The following is a 21,296-nucleotide window of genomic DNA, read 5'->3' on the forward strand; positions in this document are numbered from 1 at the left end:
CCCAGGGAGCAGCCCGGGCCGCAAAGGGCACCGTGCCCTGCTGTCAGCACTGGCTCAGGGTTAGTTCTCCGGGAAAATCAAGGCAAGTCGGAGACATTGGAATGTTCACTTCTGTCTCATGGGTGAGAGGCAGTGGGCGGGGTGGTGCACTGGGCACAGCACCAGCTCTGAAATGAAGCACCTCTGGTGCCTCCTTCCCGTGTGGCAGGCGGCTTAACCGCTCTGTGCCTTGGTTTCCTTGCCTATAAACATTTGGGAGCTGAATGGAAAGGCCTCTGACGTCTCTTTGGGTTCCAGAGCCATGATCCTCCTTTTGCCTTACCTCGTTTCCCCCTACCCAGAGACCCGGGGAGGGAGGGTGACCTCCAGGGAGGGCAGGAGGTGGCCGCAGAAGGAAGGGCCATGCCCACGGCCTTGCCAAGCCATATGGGGCAGAAAGGCAGCCATGGGGGGATGGGATCTCAGGGACAGCTAGGAGGCCAGAGGCCCAGAGAGGGCAGCAGCCTGTCCAAGGTCACACATCTAAGGAGAGGCCACCAAAGGAGCCCATTGGGGCATGTCGGGGCTGGCTTGGAAGCCTTGGCCAGCTTAGCTCAGCGTGGGCCCCCTGATTCTGGCTGTCTGCTGGCCACTTTGCCCAGGAGAGAAGATGGCTCTGTTTGAGATCTGTCAGTCTGACCGACGCCTGAAAGCCTCCAGGGAGCCATGTAGGAGCCCCCAGGTGTTGGGGACTTGGTGCGGCCCAGGCTGGTCCCAGCCTTTCAGGGAAGGGCACCAGTGCCCCCTGGTGGGCTGACCAAGGGACACACTGCCCAATCTGTGCTCTGTTCCTGCCCCGGCTTCTGGGGAATGCAGCCCGGGACCTCACCTGACAAGGAGATGCCCTCTGCCCGTGAGCCTTCCCACCTTGGCAGCCGTGCAGGGTCACAGGAGGGAGGGTGCAGGCAGGGCCTCACGGGCAGCACGGGGAGAGGGAAGAGAAGATAGGCTTTGAATCCCCCCCGAGGCTCTTCTGGGCTTTGTGACCCTGGGCAAACCACTGGGCCTCCCTGGGCCTCCTTTGTGCCTCCTGTACTTCTGGTCAGAGTCTCCTCCTTTCCAAAGCATGGCAGCTGGGCTCCAGGCTTTCTTGGGACCCTTTCAGCTCCAAGTGTCTTCCTGTCTTTTACACTTGGTCCCAGCCAGGAGCTGGGCTCCTGGAGCAGTGAAGTTCATGGCCTTGAAGGGGCAGCCTGGTCACTGGGTGCCCCAGCTTCTTGGCAAGGTGAGGGGCTGTGGAAGCAGAGTGCTACGCCTTCTCTCTTTTGTACTAGTGACCTTGAATTTTTGAACTCCGCTGTGAGACTTTACTTTTTTCCCCTTTGAAATGTTGTCCTATTGTTAGATTCAACCAAATGTTCTTGGTGATCAAGGTCTCATGGACATTAAGTAACAACTGTGATTCAAATCAGGTCCTAAGAAAGAAAGGATCATTTCTTTCTCCTATTAATAATGAATTATTCAATTAGGAACAAGTTTCCCCCTTCTATTTCCTCATTCCCTGTGGGCTATTCAGTCAGCCTTTGAAGGGCAGGGCTGATAAAGAAATCTGGGGCAGACACCTACTGGGAAACTCAGATCTGTTCAATAGGGAAAGAAATTTTAGTTTAGGGGTATTGATGGATTCCAACCACTTGTGTTTCATTCAGTCAGGTCTGGGTTTTTGGATGCATGAACAAGTTTTACTTTTGTTTGTTTTTTCCTCTGAACTATTTTCTCCTTTCTTGTTATAAAGTATGGCTCCATGAGGGAGGTGTGTGTGTAGGGGGGACGTGGAGGGATATTGGAATGGAGGATCAATGAAAATTTACTTTAAAAAGATGCCAGTTTCTGAGGCCTGGCCTCTGGGCAGCCTTGCTATGGCAATGTGGCTGGCCCGAGTCTTTGCCTCCTGGCTCCGGGCAGTGCCCAGCTTCCAGGCCTCAACTCATATCAGCCACATTGGCTGCATTGGCAGGGTGCTGCCCAGCCTCCAGGCCATGGCTCTGGCCCTATAATGAGCTTGGATACTGGACCCTGCATTTACCGCCCATGTGACTATGAGCGTGGCTAAAAAGAGGCCTTGACCCAGCCTTTAGGGTCCCTTTCAGATCCACATTTGGGGTCCTCTGATGGTCCCGAGCACCCAAGGCTTTGGGGGTTGGTGAGCTGGCTGGCAGCCCTGCCACATCCTAGGTGTGGCCCACCCCCGGCCCCAGTGGCCTGCTTTGTACAAGCAGCGTCTTGGGCTGTGTGGCCCCCGAGGGCCCTTCCAGTGAGCACTCCTGAGATTCTGGCTCCAGCCAGCAGGCTCCCGATGTTGACTTGGCTGCCAAGGGTGGACCCGTGAGGGTCGCCTCAAAGGGCCTGGCCACCATCCATGGCTTTGTTCTCATTTCACCTTCCAGCTCGGCTTGATTCCCGTGGAGAGGAGGGGGCTAGAGGCCCCACAAGGCCTGAAGGGACACTGGACCAGGCCAGAAGAATAACAGAGGTGAGGCCCAGGGCTAGGCACCCATTCTCTACTCTCCCCTCAATGTAAGTGCAGGTGGCCACCCTGACCACCGAAGTCCGTGCCTAGACCGGGGGGAGCAGCTGCTGTACCTCACTGTCTCCAGGCTCCAGGCGGGGGGCTCAGGCAAGTCCCACTCTCCAATTTCACTACTCCCATGACCTGGAGGGGTTCCCAGAGTCATTCTTACTCAGGCAGGCCACAGCTTGGCAAGAGGACCTGGGAAACCAGAGCATTTAGTTACTGCCTCCACTGGGGATGTCTCTGGGGTCTGGTCAGTCTAGGAAGGGGAAGGTATCTCCCTGCAGACAGATGCTCCCCTGCCTGGCCTGAGACAAGAGGGCTCTGCTTACCATAAAGTCAGATGGGGACTTGGTGGCAAGAAATCTCCCTCCCAATTAATGCTGGCTGGCCATGGAATGGGCTGGTGGAGGGTTCCCCTTGATGTAGTGGGAAAAAGCCTGGGCTCTGGCAGCTGAGGAGCTGAGGTCAAATCTGGCTTCAGATACTTACTAGCTCTGTGACCCTGGGCAAATCACTTAACCTTGGTTTGTCTCAGTTTCCTCATCTGTAAAATGGGGATAATGGTAGGACCATAGTTGTTGTGAAGATTAATGAGGTATTAGTTGTAGAGTGTTTAGCCCAGTGCCTGGCACATAGGGAGCGTTCTGTAAAACATTAGCTCTTCTTACTCAGTCTGTGGTCCTTTTGGGAGGGTCTTCAAGCCCTAGCTGGGTGAGCATTTCTGGGGGACCTACTGGACAAGAGATTCTGAACCAGGTATGGATTGGAGCAGATGCCCCCAAGAATCCCTGAGTCTGTCTCTGTCAGGGAGCAGGTCATGAGGAGGTGTTTGGGCTAAGCCCATCCAAAGCCCAAAATCAATCTATATTTTAAAATGACCATTTGCTGTTTCTAATGAGCCTCTAGAAAGCCTCACTTCTGATCTGGAAAGGCTTCCTCCATTCCCATAACCTTTCATGGCTCTCTAGCAGAGGCTCACCAATCATACCTGCCTGCTCTTTGAGGCCCTGAGGACGCAGTTCATCTTGGCCCAGTCAGCGAGGAGCTCTCTGGCTGTCTTGGGTGCTAGCTCCCTGTTAGATGTGGGGCAGGAATGGGTGTGGCAAGGTGGCCAGGCGGGAAGAGCCTGGCTAAAAGGGAATGGATAGGCATCCTTCCCATCTGGAGGACTCCAACTTTGGTGTTACACTCCTCAAACACACCAGCTGGAGAAGACTTTGCGGTAGGAGACCCCCCAGTAGTCACTATGATGAGATCTCATTCAGATGAGATCCAAGGAGGATTTTTCTGCACTTGTCTAGAAAGAGCAGCCACCTGTCAATCTTGGCCGCTGGACGTTTGGACTGGTGACTTTCCCTGAATTTGTGCCCTTGTCTCCTTAGGAAGGTACCAGATACATGTCTCCAGGCTTGAAGGGACAGAAAGGTGAACCTGGGGTCCAGGGCCCACCTGGACCTGTTGGTCCCCAGGGACCCGCCGGCCCTGCTATCCCGAGTCCAGATGGTTCCACGGTGCAGCAGGTGCCTGGGCCACAAGGACCCCCAGGGCCTACTGGACCCCCTGGGAAGAATGGAGAGCCTGTAAGTCAATGTTTCATGCCATTCCTCATAGTCTGGGGCCCTTTCTTAAGGTCAGTGGGTTACCTTAATCTGGGAAATGAAGTGGCCACAGCAGATTCCTCCTGAACGATGCCATGAGGCTCCTGTGTTCATTTCCTGCTTGCCTCACGGGAATGTAGGCTAACCAAGATGGCAAGGGGCCTTTGAAAGCCCTAGGAGAGACTGGGAGCTCACTGTGGCAGCAGGCAGGCTGGAGCATGCCTCATGGAGGATACCATGAAGCTGGCTATTAACCAAGGAGTTTCACCTTCTCTGCTGAAGGAAGGGAGGGGGTCCTCTTTCCCACCTTGGAGAATTAGAAGTAAAGGTTTCTTCTCCCTATGGCCAAGTGAAGGAGCTTTGCCTTTCCCCAGAAGCTGGCATATCCAACTTCTCCATACGTGAAAATAAAAGCTCATTTCCTTACCTTTCCTTTGTAAGTCCCCCGAGGAACGTGGGGAAACCCCATTCCAAGACATAATTACCAGTTGCTACTTACTCTCATTCATGTCTTTTCTCACCCCACTCTAGGGTGATCCTGGTGAGGATGGAAAACCTGTAAGTTTTCCCTTTTCTCCTCTTTGATTTTTCTTTTTTTAAAAGCATGATTTAAAATATCCAGGTTACACATTCCTCTTGGAATTTGCCATGATATGTGGTGTGAGATGTTGATCTCACCCCAATCTCTGCCAAAAGGCCTTCTGGTTTTCCCAGCTGTTCTTGTCTAAAGTCGTTTTGCTCTTCAAGTTTATCGGACACTTTCTCCTTTGAATGTAAAAGTGACAGAATGTCTGTTGAGTTTGGGAAATCACTTTAGGCTCTGTCTGTGCAAAGATATTGACAAAACACAGTCATGGCCTTTTCCAGTGAACAAGTGGATCATACCCTGTGCTTGCCCCTCAAGGGTAGCCCAGCGAGGCAGGCAGTCTGCACACCAAGGGCCTGAAGGTCTGGCTCCTGTGGGTGGGCCAGAGGGGCCATCACGTGGGCCTTGCTGCCACTGAAGCCGCCTATAGCCGGCTGCTCCTTCCAGGGTCTTTGCTCCAGGCTTCCACGGAGGCTCTGCTCAGCCCTCGGAAGGCAGGCCTGCCCGCTTCTGGGGACCAGTGCTGCCCCTGGGCTGCCCAGCTGGGATTCCTGTCCCTATCATGCATGTCATGCATGGCTTCTTGCCTCTGAGTTATCACTGGTGATCATGGGGCACTCCTTTCCCTCTAAGACATGCACGGAATCATACAGAATTAGGCTATGGCAAAGCACAATCTCGTCCCCAAAGTGACCCCCCAATCCTTCACTGTGACATGCCCAGTATGTGTGGGGCAGGTTTGGTCATGGGCTGCTCCTCATGGATCACTTTGGTCCCAGCCATGCCTGCAGACCCCAGCAGAGTGGAGCCCAGAAGGGGCTGCTATCAGCAGCAAGGTACTGGTGAAATCATGGGGGAGTCTCTGTCGTCTTGCCCTATCCCCTAGCTCACTGGTTACTCACAGATGAGTCTTGGGAAGGCTGCTTCTTAATTGCTTCATCTGTGAAGGGAGAGTGGCCTGACTTGTGGGGGACAATGAGGCGCTATTCTGTGTAATGGGTACAAAAGAACATGTGCAAGAGACACACTATCTTGTCTGACTGATCTTCCTGGCACTCATCCATCATGGGAAGTTCGGTCACCTCTTCCTGTCTTCCTCCTTCTAGGGTGAGATGGGGCCTCAGGGTTTCCCAGGAACTCCAGGAGATGTGGGGCCCAAGGGCGACAAGGTGAGGCTTCCTGAGGGGACAGGGAGGGGCAGCATGGGGTTAGGGACGTGGGAAGACTTCCCTGCCAAGCCTGAGGGGTGGCAGATCCCCGTGACATGTTATTCTTTGTTAACAGGGAGATCCTGGCACTGGGCCGAGGGGCCCACCTGGCCCACCAGGGCCCCCAGGACCTCCTGGACCTGCTTTCAGACCTGACAAGTTGGTAAGTCACCGCTTTTTGGCATCTCCCACAAAAGATACATTGATCTGAGAACCTCAGGAGGGAACCTGCCTTTGGCTGGCCTGTTGGGAAACAGGATTTGGTTTTGTTATCACTAATGGCTGAAATGGGATAAAAGTCTCTGCTGAACAGCTCAGTCCATGGCAAGGCCCTTTCCAGAGGCAGTGGGAGAAGCCAGGCCAGCAGATGGCCTCGGACGAGGCTGGCCGCCTGCCCTCACACCTGCTCTCACACCTGCTCCCAGGGAGGCTGGCTTTCAGGGTCCTCGTACGGCAGTGATCCCAACAAGCATTGTACAGCCCATGGGGCCTGTGGAGCTCTGTGCAGGGGGCCCAGGGCTGGAGGGACCTTTGAGGCCATTGAGCCTGGTCCATATCTGAGCAATTGTCCCTGCAACAGTGCCCCCTTAAGCGGGCCTCCAGCCTCTGCCAGAGGCAGCTGTCCTTGCCTGTCCTGACCCCGGGCCTAAATGGCCCCTTGGCATCTTATCTCCCGCTGTGGAGGAGAGGGTAGGGTTGAACAGGGCAGGAAAGTGGCAGGCCTGGGCCAGCTGTCAGCCCCTTAGACCTGGAAGCAGCCACCCTGCCCCCTCCTCCCCACCCAGCTCCCAATCTGGCCGGAGTCTTCCCAGCCCCCTCAGCCCAATCTCATGGGCCCATGACATGAAGACCCTGGCAGGTGAGAGCGATGGTCACAGATCTGGTCTGGCGCTGACAGGGACCTCAGAGGCCATTATAGATGAGGAAACCGAGGCCCAGAGTGGTTTGGTTCCTTATTCAAAGTCAAATCATCATAACCATATCAGGTAGCATTTGTATGGCACCTGCTGTGTGCCAGGTAGCCTTTGCATGATACCTACTGTGTGCCAGGCACTATGCAGAGCACTTCACAAATATTATCTCGTTTGAGCCTCACAATAACCTACAAGGCGGGTGCTGTTATAATCCCTGTGGTACAGCTAAGGAAATGGAGCTTGATTTGAACTCGGATCTTCCTCTCTGCGCTACGGTGCCCCCTGGTGGCTTGGCCTGCCCTCCATGGGGAGTGAGCATCAGAGACACACTTGGAATCTGGGTCCTTTGGTGGCCAAGCGGCTTCTTCCACAGCTGCCTCCCCTCTCTCTGAAGGCTCATTAAAGTGGTCAGGCTTCTTCCCTGGCTCCAGCTGATGGTCGAGGCCAGGCAGGTCTCCTTCATTTAGAATCCATTTGAAAGGACCAGCCTGAAGGGGGAAAAATTCTGATTCCCTAATGGCTAGAAGTCAGGAAGCCCTGGGTTCAAGTATTGCCTGACACTTACGGGCTCTGTGTCTCTGGGGTGTCAATTAGCTGACCAGGTCCCCAGGCAGCTCGCTGAGCCCCTGTGCCACTGAGCAACATGGGCAGAGGGGGCTGCGTCCCCCTGGGAAATCACAGGGGCAGACCCCAGAGAACAAGGAAAGAGAAGGGCTGTGTTAGCGTGGAAAAGGTGATGGAGGGCTGGGCAGAGCCGAGGATGGCCTGTGCGCCCCTGGGAGTGCTTACTTCCTGATGGGCACTGTAGCTCTGGCAAGGAGGCTGGCTTCCAGCCACCCTGGAGCTTCAGAGCCCTCTCAGCTCACAGGGCCAGGGCCCAAGTAAAGCCGCCGATGCCGCTGTCCCTCTGCCCCACTGTCCCTCTGCCCCCTGACTCTGCTGTCCCTCTGCCCCCCAGCTCTGCTATCCCTCTGCCTCCACAGTTCTACTGTCCCTCTGCCCCCAGCTCTACTGTCTCTCTGCCCCCCAACTCTACTGTCCCTCTGACCCCCAGCTCTGCTGTCCCTCTGCCTCCCAGCTCTACTGTCCCTGCCCCCATGACTCCACTGTCCCTCTGCCCCCCAGTTCTACTGTCCCTCTGCCCCCCAGCCCCTCTGTCCCTCTGCCCCAGCTCCATCCTCTGCCCCAGTTCTCCTGCCCCGCTCTGACCTCCAGTCCCTCTGCCCCCCAGCCCCTCTGTCCCTCTGCCCCTCCAGCTCTGCTGCCCTTCCCCCCCCACCCAGTCCCTGGGCCTGGGCTCAGCTCTGTCCAGGTTCTCCTCCCCTGCCTGCTCGGGGGTGGCTGCATCAGTGGGCTTGCATCACATACATCATGATTGGCTGATGACTGTCACTGATCAGCCAGTGCTCTCAGGTCTCCAGTGTCCTCCCCTCTGACCTAGGCAGCTTGGCTCCCAAACCCTGCTTTTGGCCCATTCAAGATGCTGTCTGGCAACACTCCCTAGCCCTCCCTTTGATTTTTCCATGGCTCCATTTTCCTTCTTCCCATTCCTTGCAGTCAGGGCTCCCTACATGTCCAAAGAGACGCCTGCTCCTCCTTCTTGGGGACAGTCATCCCTGCCCCTCCTGTCTGAACGTGGCCCAGAAGGGGTCAGAGCAGAATTTAATACTTGAGACCAGTGATTCCATCAGGCAGAGAGAGGCCCTCCACTGGTGCTGACTTAAACCCCTCCATGCCTTAGTAAATAATCCTCAGGGGGTTTTGTGCCTGCCTTCTCCTCTCCCACCAAAAAAAAAAAACCCAAAAACAAAAAGAAAAAATAACCATCACCTGAGGGTTTGGTGACAAGCTTCTGGGAGTTAGCTGGGCTGGTCCCCAGATGAGGGACGTGGGCTGTGCCCTGGGGCAGTAGTAACTGAGAAAACTTGGACGTCTGCTGTGCTGGGCCCCAAGAGGCCAGGCTCTGCTCCAGGACCAGAGATAAACACCAGAAGTCTTGTTACCCACAGCCTTTGGCCGCCGTATCCTGCCTCATCTAGGTCTGAGGGCTGGGGGCAGCTGATGTCAGTGGTTCTCCACAGCCCCCCTCCCCTTTTCTCTGTTTGTAGACTTTTATCGACATGGAAGGGTCTGGCTTTGGAGGGGACCCAGAGAGTCTACGGGTAAGTAGGCCTGGGAAGGGGGTGGGAGATTCACTCAAAGGGTAATCCTCAGACCCCATTTTAGACATGGTTGGAGAAGTTAACCGAGGCCCTGTCGTGGCTCTGGACACATTGCAGGTGACCCTGATCCCTCACTGTCCCCTGTGCCTCCAAGTTCATTGTACTCCCGGTCTAGCTCTCTGGAGAGGTCATAAGCTACTTATCTTTGTATGCCCCCCAAAGTAGGGGAAGGAAGCATCTGGAAGGTATTGGCTGAATGAGTGAATCAGCCGATTAAAATAGGTCAGTGTTTACTAAGGTAGGCCAGTTAGTAGAAGAGGGCACAGGAGTGGATAGGAAAGAGGCTGACTCGTGAAGGTGGTCCCTGTGATTGTCATTGCCTGGGAAGGGGCTGGCTTTGGGGGGACCTGAAAAGTTGGGGGCAAATAAGTGTTTCTTGGGCTGGAGATGGGTTCTTGAGGGGCTGGCTGGGGAAGATGCTCAAAGGAGGCCCCGTGTCATAGGCGGACGAGGTGGATGAACCAGGAACAGCCCAGATCACCCTGGAGTCGCCTCGGGCACTGCCCTGCTCTGAGGCGCCCCGTTCTTGGGACACATCCATTTTTTCTGTTCACACTCTCCAGGGTCCGCGAGGTTTCCCAGGGCCCCCGGGGCCTCCAGGCGTGCCAGGCTTGCCAGGAGAGCCAGGGCGGTTTGGAATGAACAGCACCGACGGCCCCGCCCCCCCAGGCCTTCCTGGGGTGCCAGGCAGAGATGGCTCCCCCGGACTCCGAGGACCCCCGGTTAGCCCCCTGCCCTTCCTCCTCACCCCCCTCCACTTTGGGTGAAGTCTAACCCAGATGCCCTAGATGGTCATCCACGGCTTTTGACGTTAACTGCAAGGCTGTCATATTGTGTTAGAGTGTGCGCTCCTTGAGGGCGGGGCTGGCTCACCTTTTGTGTCCAGGGCACTTAGCTCAGAGGCTTCGCAGTCATTCACTCAGGAATGGCTGGTCAGCTTCTGGCCTGTGTTACTGTGGAAGGACTCGATTCTGCCACCCGTCTGGGAGGCCATGGCGATGGGGAGGGAGCTCTGGCCCTAGAGTTGGAGGGCCCGGGTTTGACCCTTACTGACAGTGTGACCTTGGGCAAGTCACTCAGCCTTCTTCCGGGCCTCAGTTTCTTCCTCTTTACAAAGAGAGGGTGGCCTCCCTCGCCTCAGGAGTGCTTGCTAGTCTAGAACACTAGGGTCCCACGGCCCATGTCTGAACAGCCGGGAGGTCACTGGAGTCACATAAATGACAGGGAAGCCAGAGAACATTCCGGCCGAATGAGCTCCTGATCACAGACGGCAGCTTGCTTTGTCTGTTCTTCTGCAGGGCCCCCCAGGCCTTCCAGGAAAGGATGGACAGCCCGGGGAGCAAGGGCAGAAAGGAGATCGGGTAAGGGGCTCCCTGATTCTGGGCCCGGCATCTCCCTTGGGGCCTGGCTGGCCAGCTCTATGGCCCGTGAGGGGTTCTGGAGACACGGGTCATTGGGCCCATGGCGAGGAGGGGCCCCGGCGGAGGCTGCTGAGCCTAGTCTGGCATTAGGGTCATGACTGGCTCAGAGTCCGAAAGTCCTGGGTTCAGGTCCCGCCTTTGGCACTCATGCCTTGGGGATCAGGGCTAGGCTGCTTCCCTTCCCCCTTTCTAAAATGAGAGGGTCAGATTAGGTGGTCTTGAAGGTCCCTGCCAGCCCCACCCCATGTCCCTCAGATGTGTGTGTGCACCCCAGAAGACAGGGACTTGTGTAGACACAAGCACCCGGTGGCCAGGGTGGGACAGAGGGCAGGCCTGACTGAGAAGCCCCATCCAGATTTCTAAGGGGGGGGTCAGACTGAGGGGTAGGAACCACGCAGGCTGCCTGTGTGGGCCCCCAAGAGCTGCCCACTCAGACCTGCCCTCAAGGCTCTCTTCCCCATTGGCATTCCTGCCCTGTCCACCCACTCCCCTCCCCGCCAAATGGAAGCCCACCCTTGACACAGGTAGGTAGAGTCCAGCATGGACCATCTGAAGAAGGCCCACCCTTCCGTGGTGTGCTTCCAGACAGACTGTCACCTCTCTGCCGAGATGCTTCCTCGTCAGGCAGGTGGCCATTTAATCCTTCCTTCTCTTGGCAGGGTGACATGGGCTCCCCAGGACCACAGGTAGGCTGGAAGCTGCTTTTTTGTGGGTTGGGTGGTTGTGGAGAGACCAAGCATGGCATGTGTGGCCTGCAGGAGAGGGCGCTCAGTGGGCTGTGGTAGCAGCTGCGACGTTTGAGGAGCAGGGATGGAAGCAACGTGGGGAGACGGGGGTGGACTGGGGCCAAGGAGTCCAGTTTTAGCCCAGTGTGAGGAAGAACTCCTGACAATTCCATCTGCCTGTTCAGAGTGAAGCCAGCCACTTCAGGAAGTAGTGAGTGTCCTGTCCTTGAAGGTGGTTCCCAGGCAGAGGCTAGCTGACCCCTGAACGGAGAAGGACATTCTGGCTTTGGGGAGTGGGTGGCACTCAAGACTTTCCCACCCTGGGATTCTGAGATTGGTGTGGACCGTGAAGCAGCCTCCCCTCCGGGCCTCCATGGGCATTGCTGGGCAGCTGCCCGGCCCTGATCTGCAAGGGATAATTGACCGGCCTCCTGGCCTCCTCCTCTGTTATGTGGGAAAGTGGGAATCTTTGCCCTTCCCCCGTCGCAGGGTCGCTTGGGCAGGGACGGAGGTGCCTGCTGAATGTGACTTCTTCGAGGGGTGGATGCAGATGGGGGGGCGTCCACGAGAGGAGGGGCTGCTGGCTGGTCCCCCTCTGGGGACAGCAGAGGGCCTGGCCCTGTTGGGAGCTCAGTGGCCCACCTTCTTGCTTACCTCCCACCACAGGGCAGCAAGGGTGACATCGGCCCAGTTGGTGCTCCTGGTGAAACAGGCTTGGCTGGTCTCCCTGGACCCATGGGCCCTCGGGGGCTGCCGGGCCCCCCTGGCCCTCCAGGGCCACCTGGCGCAGGCTGGGCAGCTGGATTTGTAAGTACGAGTCCCGCCATTTTCTCTGTTCTCCTGAAGGCTAATTGACATCGGTGCAGAAGGGGGATGTCCCCTCCACAAGTCTGCCCCCACCATGGCCCATCCATCTGGTCTCCTAGGCACTTTTCCCAGCTTTTTAGCTGAGAGGGAGGGCCCTTTCCCCATGGGTCTTTCTTCCTGAGGCCGGTAGCCCTGGGCTCTTTGCCCCAATTCGTGTGCTGGGCTGGGCTGGACCTGGGTTCTGTGGAAGCCTAGCCTGCAGGCCTGTGTCTGTGTGTTTCCCCTAGGATGACATGGAAGGTTCTGGGCTGCCGTTCTGGACCGCTGTCCCTGGCACCCGCGGGGCCGAAGGACCACAGGTACAGATGAGGCTGGGGACTACTTGGCTCTGCCCTGGGCAAGCTGGCTTACGGATGCACCTCTGGATGTCTCTGAGATAAAAGATGCCTCTTTGTGATGTGGCTGGCAGCAGCTGCCTTGGGCCACTCAGGGGAATCTGCTCTTATCCCTCGGAAGGAAGCCGTCAGGTGCCTTTCCCAGTTGGCTAGAGCAAGATGGAATCCAGGGGGTGCACCCCTCCCTTTGGCAGCCACTGCCTCCCTTCCCTGGTGGGGGGGGGAGGGTCTGAGCTGAGGCCCAGCCTAGGCAGATCGATGCCCACAAGGAACCCGACCAGAGCGGGCAGGGACTGTGAGGCTGGGTGATCCAGGCCCCTCTCCTTCCAGAGATGGAAACCCTCCAAGGGCATCCCATAAGGGCCCTTTGTCCTGCCCCTTCATCCTCCCAAGAGCCTCTGAAGCTCAGTCCCAGCCATGGAGGGAGAACTTAGCTCTCAATGCAGTTAGCGCATTGTTTGATGGGCACCATCAGTCCATGGACAGTTCCCCATGATGCAGCATCGTTGCTGATGGTAGATTTTCTTCTCTCCCCTAACAGGGACTACCTGGATTTCCTGGGCTCAAGGTCAGGAAACATTTTCGATCTTGGTTTTAAGTGACTTTGTCCGAACTTGTCTACTCCAGCTGTGATGAAACACTCCTTTGGCCCCCTCCCCAAAGCTCTTTTGTCCAGATTAAATAGGAGTGAATCTGCTTTTTTTTTTTTTGAATAGAGGGAGGAAGGCCACCAATGACTGTGGAAGAAATGTGGGAGATGAGTCAGATCTCAAATGTGGGAGAAGGGCTGCCCAGAGAGCAGGAGGGCCCCTGAGGACAGGCATACCCCTGGGGTGCCAGACAGAGTGGGCCCAAGCAGCCCCCTGGCCTCTCAGCCCTGGGCAAGAATTCTCACAATGATCCCCGCCCCAGACATAAAAGGAATGTGGAAAGAGCATGGGCTGTGGAGTCTGAGGACTTGGGTTCAGATTCTGCCTGTGGTGTTTTGTGCCCCTGGCACCTTGGAAGTCGCTTCATTTCCTGGCCTCGATCCCCTCCTCGGACCAGGAAATGACCAAGAAGTCTGTTAGGGCCTGAACTGGCCTGCTCGGGTCTGCTACATGTGTCCAGCAGGGCTTCACTGGGTGTTCTGTGTGACAGAGCCCACGTGTGAAATGCCGGCCTTCAAAGCCCCGGGTTCAGACCGTGGGCTTGGTGGAAGCAAGCACAAGAGGGAAAGCCATGCTTCCGCCAGGCCAGGAGGGGCATTGAGCCCACCTCGCTCCCCTGCTGCTTCAGCCTCCTGGCCCGTGGGGGGAGGGAGGAGAGAGGCGGTCATGGCCAGCCTGGGCTAACCTCCCATCTGGTCTGTCCATTTCAGGGAGATCGTGGCTCGGTTGGACAACCTGGAGAAAAGGTGAGAAGGCCCTGGGCCCGTTGGCCTGTCGTGCCCAGGGGTGCCCACCTAGGAGGCCAGGATGCAGCCAGGAGAGCTCAGGCCACCCCGGGGTCTCCCCAGCCCCCCAGTGGCCTCTCCTCCCTAAAGGCTCCCCGCTTTCTGCACATACACTACTCTGTAGCACACCCATGACTACTGCGGCCTGGAAACACCCCAGCCTGTGGAAGGGTGTGTGTAGGGGGAGAACAAAGCCTAAACCCCAAGGCCTTGAATGCAGAGAGAGTGTCCTGAGGAGAGCCAGGCCTGGGTTCGAATCTCACCTCTGCCCTTTGCTCCTGATACACCCCCCTGCCAGGGCCTCAGTTTGCTCATCTGGACATTGGGGCTGTAGTGGGGCCTCTGAGGTTCCTTCCTGCTCTAAGTCATAATCCAGTGATGATCCCTTGAATGCAGAGGAAGGAGCCAATCAGAGCAGCCTTCCTGGAGGTGGTGGGACATGTAGGATTTGGAGTGTCAGGACAGGGTGAGGGTGTGGATGGGGTTGGATGGAGGTGAGCTCTGGGCCGGGGGTTAGGAGTGTCCAGCTCTGCAGGGTGTGGGAAACAGGACTGCTGAGCCCCCACCCAGGGTGAAGGAAAGGCTGGTGGCGGGCACCACGTTCGCCTCTCCCAGGAAGGGCAAGCTGGCAGAATTACTGCCTAGTTGTGAAGGGTGTGTGCTCACCTCCGCTTACCATCCTCGTTTTAGGGTGATCCTGGCTTTCCTGGGCCACCTGGGAGTGAAGGCATGCCAGGGCCTCAGGTAAAGGATGGGTGGGCAGCTCAGGGGCCTGGGAAGCAAGGTGAGAAGCCATCTGAAGAATGAAGGCAGCTCTCTGGGCCTTTGGCTGTGTCCTCTCCCACCCAGCCCCCACTCTCTGAGGGTGGGAGTCATGGAGGGCCTCCCAGCACCTGGGCCCAAAGGCACACGGCTTCTGGGGATGCCCACCTCCCGGCTCCTAGGGGCTGTGCAGAGCATTACTGCTCTTCCCTCCAGCTCCCCAGGACCAGTGCCCTGGTGGGAGGTAGAGCAGGAGTGGGGGGCCCACAACGCTTTCATTCTGCCAGGCAATCAACATACATTAAGCGTCTACTATGTACTCTTCTGGGGGAGACAAACCCTTTAGAGGTCCCACGGTCAGGGAAGCCCATGGGATCTCCTGTGAGAAGCTCAAGGGTCCAGGAGAAAGGAGGCCGGCCCCGGGGTCAAATCCCAGCACTAACCCTGAGGGACGACCTCTGAGCCTCACTCTCCTCATCTGGAGAGTGGAGATAATGCTGCCCCTGCACCTAACTTCCAGGGGGGCTCTGAGGATCAGCTATGGTCGTGGCCAGAGAGGTCTGATGCTCCTAGAGCTCAGCCTGGATCTCAGTGATAGGCAGGATGGTGCAGTGGGAAGGGCACCGGCCTCAGAATCAGCCCTGCATCTATGGGCCGCCTTGACCCCTTCCTGGTCGTCTGACCTTGGGTCCTCTCTAGGCCTCAGTTTCCTCCCCTGTAAAACAAGGGGGTTGGACTGGCCAGCCTCTGACTTGGTCCCCTCCAGCTCGAGAATGATAAGCCTTGTCCCCTTGGATTCTGCTCTCTTCTGGATCTGCTCTGGGAAGCTTAGGAATCCACCTGCTACATTCAGAATGATCACCTTTATTTCCCTGCAGGGGCCAAAAGGAGATCCAGGAAGCCAGGGGCAGAAGGTAGGGGAGAGTTGTTGGCTTTGTCTTTTATGTCCTTTGAGCAACGGCCAGCCCCAGATGCCAGGGGCTGCCAGGGTCCTGCCAGGGTCTGCTGGGGTCTTGCCAGGGTCTTGCCAGAGTCTTGGCAGGGGCTGCCGGGGTCTTGCCGGGGGCTGCCGGGGTCTTGCCCATAACCAGGGTCTGGGCATCTTGAGGAATGGATGGAGCATGCTGTGCTTCAGATCCTGCCTCGGGCACTCACTGATTATGTGACTGGTCAAGTCCCTTTAACTCTGTGGGACCTCAGTTTCCCCCTCTGTGAAATGTGGACATTGGCTTCACCGACCTCTAAGGTCCCTACCGATGTAAGATGATGACCTTCTTACCTGTGCCCAGAGCACAAGCTGGGGGTTGGAAGGAGGGTTAGGTGGTGGATGCCCAGTCACCCCTATTTTAAAGGGTCTGAGGCCATCCCATTGCGTGGAAGCCTCCGGGGCTGGTATTTGTCCCAGCTGCCCCAGTGCTGGGGCTGTGTGTGTGGGGGGGTTGTGTGTGAGGATGTCTCAATTTTCTTCTAGGGAGAACCAGGGAAGGATGGTGTGGGGCAGCCTGGCCCTCCCGGGCCTCCCGGGCCTCCAGGAGAGATGACCTACGTATCCGAGGAAGGGGTAAGGAGCAGCTCTCGGAGTCGCCCACTCCTGTTTTCTCCCTGATTGTTCTGGGTGGCAATGCCATGGCAGAAGGCTGCCAAGAATCTGGAGCTGTTAGTCAGATTGTGTGTGTGCATGTGTATGTTTGTAGCACACGCATGTGCACGTGTGTGGTGTCTGATCTGTGTGCTCAAGGTGATCCTGGGGGTCTTTGACAATGACTTGGAAGGGCTTCCTGTGGGCATCCTCCTTGTCCTTGGGTGCAGCCCTCTGAAAGGTGTCTGTGAGCCTGAAAACCAAGGCATCTGGGAGGAGGCAGGGGGACATGTCCCCTGCCAGAGATGACTGAGGAGAGCAGATTTCTCCCAAGTCCTCTTCCATTGCCATCTGGTCCTCCCTCGCCTCATCTCCCTGTGGCTCCCTCACACCCAAGTGCCCTGAAGGGGGCTCAGCCTGCAGGAGAGACAGGAAGCTGGCTAGACCCACAGTAATGAAGAGCCTGGGTTCCGATCACATCTCCACTGTTTCTTACTTTCCCTTGGGCCTCAGCCTCCTCCTCTATAAAATGAAAGAGAGTGGATGGTACAGTCTCTGAGATCCCTGCTAGCTCTAAAGCCATAGGACCAGCGACCCTCCAATTGCACCTGCAGGGAAATAACGTTTTAGAATTGCCCTCATGGAGAGACCTCCTCTGGGGAGTTTGTCCAACATTCTATGAGACATAGAGGAGTGGGGAACTTCACTCTCACATCTAAGCAAACAAAATCAATGCAACCCCACTAAGAAGGGACGTTGACATTGGGAGAGAAGAGCCCAAACCACAGTCTTTGTGCCCAATATCTCTGGCAGCTGTCCACAGCACAGAGGCAGCTAATGTCAAGCTGCGAGTATCCCCATGCCTGACCAGGGAGCTAACGCCAGCTAATGCCAGGCTGTAGGCATTTCCCATGCCCAGCTGAGGAGCTAACATCAAGCTGTGTGCACTTTAGTTAATGCAAGGTTGTGGGCATTCGCTATGCCTGACTGGGGGAGCTAACGCCAGGCTGTGGGTGCTCCAGCTAATGCCAGCTAATGCCAGGCTGTAGGCATTTCCCATGCCCAGCTGAGGAGCTAACATCAAGCTGTGTGCACTTTAGCTAATGCAAGGTTGTGGGCATTCGCTATGCCTGACTGGGGGAGCTAATGCCAGGCTGTGGGTGCTCCCTGTGCCTGACCCTGCCCAGATGCTCAGACGACTCACTCTTCTTTGGGGGGCAGTGTCTGCCCAGGGCAGGGAGTGTGCTCTCCTGCTTTAGGAAGGTTTGTAACCAGAAGGGGTTGATGCAGAAAACAAGGCTGGGCACTTAGGTGGCACATGCCAGTCAAAGGTAATGGACCCCCTCTAGGAGACCTTGTTCCTTGGAAACAGCATTGGCAGACAGGGGCTTTGCCATCAGAGAGCATGTCCCTCTCTGGGTGGATAAAGCCGTGGGCAGTTACTGGAGCCTAGTTTGTCAAGAGGAGTTTAAGACTCACAAACCTGAAGAACATCAGAAATTCGTGATCATGGGGTTTTTTAGGGTAGAGGAGGGAGGGAACCATAAGACGAGCATTTGGAATTTAAGTTTTCTTTTCTTTTCTTCTGTCGGTTTAAAGAAAACATTTGCAAGCGTGTCAGGGCGTGAGGTACGTAGCCCATTTTATTTCTCGGGCATTCCTGAGGGCTCCTGGCTTCTGGCCAAGGTGCTTTACGGGGAGAGCAGTCCCTGACCTCTTGAATGTGGGATGCCATGTGGGCACTTCCTTGAGAGCTGACACTGGGCTCTTGGTTTTCCCCCAGGGCAGACCCGGCTATGCTGGATTCCCGGTAAGCGGCCATTGCCCCCGTCCACCTCTACACACAAGAAACTCTCCCTCTGCTCTTGCTAAACCTACACCATTCAAGGCTTATTTGTTAAGCTCGAGAATGTCAGTCAATCTCTGCCCCTGTGCCCATTGCTAGGCACTGAGCGAGAGATCTCACCAGGACTCTCACACTAGCAGTGTTACGCTGGGGTGACAGATGCCAGCCTGCTGCTCTTGTGAGCCACACGCCAGGTGGAATGCTGCATTTCCCTGGAGACAAGCTTTACACAGATGGTTTGGAGTCCCCCTCCAGGAACCTCAGGGAGGAGGCATCCTGGAAGCTGCTTGGGCCAACCCAAGCCTAACTGAGCTCCCTTTCCACCTCTCCTGTCGTTCTGTCGGGGGTAACTCCCTCATACAGGAGTGGACGTAGAATGAAGGTCTATGGAGTCTAAAGTAGAAACTGCATACAAATCCAAGCCACCAACTGGTGGGCCATCTTCCCTCTGGGAGGAAGGGGACTAGGCGTGGTCCTGCTGTGTGGGCGGCAGTAGCTCTAGAATAAGGACTGGGAGACCATCCACCTCTCACCTCAGGTTATCCGCCTGGCCTTGGGCACGTCTCTTCACCTCCTTGGTTCCTTTCTATGTAGGTGTGAGTGATCATGCCCGACCAATTCTCCTCCTTTGGGAATGGCTAACGGGCAGCGGGCTGTAGAAGCCTCTTGCTGTGAGGTCTCTCTGTGTCATGGGGCATATGCCGCTAAGGTCTGTCAGAGAGGCCCCCTCAGCCTCATAATGTGGCCTGTGTGGCAGGTGCTTCATTATCTCCATCACATCTGTACCAATGCTCTTCCTTTCCAGGGCCCAGCTGGTCCAAAGGGAGATACTGGTGCTCATGGACCACAGGGTTCCCCTGGCGCCAAGGTAAGAGGATCAAGAGGCAGTGGGAGGTGAGCAAGGGCCTGGCCCTGAGTGTAGTCACCGGACTTTGAAGAGGCTCAGTTTCAGTGAGGATAATCCTCCTTTGGAGAGGGCTCTGCCTGGGACAAAATCATATTCTCCACCCGAGGAAGAGTCTCCCAGTCAGTGAGCCTCCTTTTTAATCCTCCTCTGTCTTTCCTTGCCAACATTAGGGGGAGAAGGGCGAACCTGGAAGTGTCCTCACACTTTCCGAGAAAGGAGCCAAGGTTAGTTTGGGGTGAGCCTGATTGCTTCCCTCCCTCTTCTCGGTGTGCCCAGGGTTCATGATTGGAGATGCCAGGGAACTGAGAATAGCATTCGTGTTAGTCAGTGAGGTGCCCCATTCCTCCATCACCTGGGCTTAGGGGACAGAGCAAAGGGGTATTCTGGACCAAAGGGGAGGGGAGCTCCCTGGTCTCTGGGACCCTCTCTGCAGCCAGAGCCCCAGGTATCTCCCATTCTCCCCACTAGCACAGCCCACTCTCTCCTGGGCCTATTTCCAGGCAGCCACAGAGGGGAGGAAGCCCTCTGCCTTTGTTCATTCTCAGCCTGCTCAGATGGCCCCACAGTCCAGGCTTTGTTTCCACAAGGCTCAGCTAACTCCTTCTCCTTCGTGGCCATGAGCGACGTCGCCTATCTGACAGATGGCATCGAAGGAGGGAGCTGCTGCCTCTGCAGCCAGAGCCCCTGGGCCACGCCTGCCTCTAATGCTTTGATTTGTAGTGCTCGGGGCGGGCCCTTCCCTCTCTGGGCTTCATCTTCTTCAGAGGGCTGCAGCCCCGCCCCAGAGCTATGGCCCTTCTGGGTCTCACCTGGATACTGCCCTCCTACCCGCGTGCTTAGTGCTGGCCGTGGTGCTGAAAGTGAGGAATGCCTCAGGGCCAACCTGCCCCTGGAAAAACAGGATTTTAGAGACGGAAGTCCAACAGGTCTTCGTGTTGAAGCCAGTGTCCAGGGTCTGGGCCTGTGATCGAATGTGAGGTGGGACAGACAGGAACCCCAGCTCACTGGCTGTCATAGACAGACAGCTCAGGAGGCCTGGAGAGCTTCCCGGATGACCCTCTGAGGCACATAGTGGACTCTTGGGCAGGTGTTCTGGCATCTGTCTTGGGAAAGGACAAGAGACAGTTTCCTTTAAGTGTAGATGGGTGTCTCCAGAGCAGCCAGGGTGGGAGGGGTGGGGGGGTGGGCTGATGATAGCAGTGGGAAAGAATGTTGCCTGAATGGCAGGTGGCTGTCAGTCATGTACTAATGTGGCTTGGTTTTCCTTGCACAGGGGGACCAAGGCTACAGGGGGCCCCCGGTAAGCTCTGAATGCTTTTTTCTTCCCCTACTTTGTACTACAAGGATGAGAAATCTGCTCTGGGTGATGTGAGCACTGACTTCGAGGCTCAGCACTCTCTCGCCATCTCTGAAGCATGGCAGGAGATGCTGTAGTGGTGGCAGCATGAACCTCAGAGTTCCTGGCCCTGCTGTCTCTGCTGTGCCTCTTCTCCATGGAGCCTGTGCCCCCCACCCCGTCCCCCATTCCTGGGGCTTCACTCTGAACATTCAGCCCTTTCCAGTGTGTATCTGGGAATGGGGGTGGTGTGGGGCCCTGGTGAGCCCAATGGCAGTCCAGAGACCTGGGTCCCAGGTTCAGTGCGGCTTCGAGCTCAACGTGTGCCCTCAGACAGGTCATCCCATCTGTCTCGGTGTTGGTTTCTTTCTCTATAAAGCAAAGAAGCCAGAATTCATGGTTTTAAGGCCTGCCATTTACAAATCCCATGATATTCCTGAGTCTCAGTTTTCTCATCTGTAAAATATAGAGGCTGGACTTCAGCGCCTCTAAAGGCTGTTCACCTGTCCACGTCCCATGACCCTCTGAAGTGAGACCCTTCCTTCTGGCAGTTTTCAAACGCTGTTTCTCTACTTTAGGGCCCATATGGACGCCCTGGGCACAAAGGCGAAATTGGAATTCCTGGAAGACCAGTAAGCATTGTTCCATTTTTGGTTTTCTACGTCTTCTGTTTCCTGTTTGGTGTTCCCAAGGTCCCCTGCCCTGGCCTTGCTGTCAAGAGCCCAGGCCTGCTGCTGCTGAGGGATGGTAATGGGGGCCACTAGCAGGCCGGGCATATGAGTGTCCAGCCCTTGCTGCAGCCACAGATCTGGCCTGGAGGGCTGACCGGGGGGCAGGGTGGAGGGTCCAGGCTTGTGGGCTGGACTGTGGCCCATTGAGGAGGCCCAGCCGGTGCCAAGATGACCTGTCCTGGGCATGATCAAGCACCAGGCCTTGACCCAGATCTTGCAGGAGATTAGGAGCCAAGCTGACTTCCTGCCCTCCCTGTCCCTCTGGAGCCA

General features: G+C 56.4%; 1 protein-coding gene across 1 annotated transcript in view; it reads left to right on the top strand.

Annotated features, from left to right (window-relative positions):
* LOC110198839 (collagen alpha-1(XVIII) chain) overlaps positions 1 to 21,296 on the top strand; it is a 63,295-nt gene that overhangs the window by 30,181 nt on the left and 11,818 nt on the right. Inside the window, 22 exon segments of the mRNA XM_020973357.2 lie at positions 2,427 to 2,512; positions 3,937 to 4,134; positions 4,684 to 4,710; positions 5,845 to 5,907; positions 6,023 to 6,109; positions 8,969 to 9,022; positions 9,646 to 9,804; positions 10,381 to 10,443; positions 11,163 to 11,189; positions 11,895 to 12,035; positions 12,323 to 12,394; positions 12,972 to 12,998; positions 13,791 to 13,826; positions 14,556 to 14,609; positions 15,506 to 15,541; positions 16,099 to 16,188; positions 17,806 to 17,835; positions 17,990 to 18,016; positions 18,858 to 18,920; positions 19,130 to 19,183; positions 20,233 to 20,259; positions 20,874 to 20,927. Coding sequence (XP_020829016.2) covers positions 2,427 to 2,512; positions 3,937 to 4,134; positions 4,684 to 4,710; positions 5,845 to 5,907; positions 6,023 to 6,109; positions 8,969 to 9,022; positions 9,646 to 9,804; positions 10,381 to 10,443; positions 11,163 to 11,189; positions 11,895 to 12,035; positions 12,323 to 12,394; positions 12,972 to 12,998; positions 13,791 to 13,826; positions 14,556 to 14,609; positions 15,506 to 15,541; positions 16,099 to 16,188; positions 17,806 to 17,835; positions 17,990 to 18,016; positions 18,858 to 18,920; positions 19,130 to 19,183; positions 20,233 to 20,259; positions 20,874 to 20,927 — 1,475 coding nt within the window.

This window comes from Phascolarctos cinereus, unplaced genomic scaffold (assembly GCF_003287225.1).
Source record: "Phascolarctos cinereus isolate Bilbo 61053 unplaced genomic scaffold, phaCin_HiC Scaffold_5;HRSCAF=322, whole genome shotgun sequence".
Lineage (NCBI taxonomy): Eukaryota > Metazoa > Chordata > Mammalia > Diprotodontia > Phascolarctidae > Phascolarctos > Phascolarctos cinereus.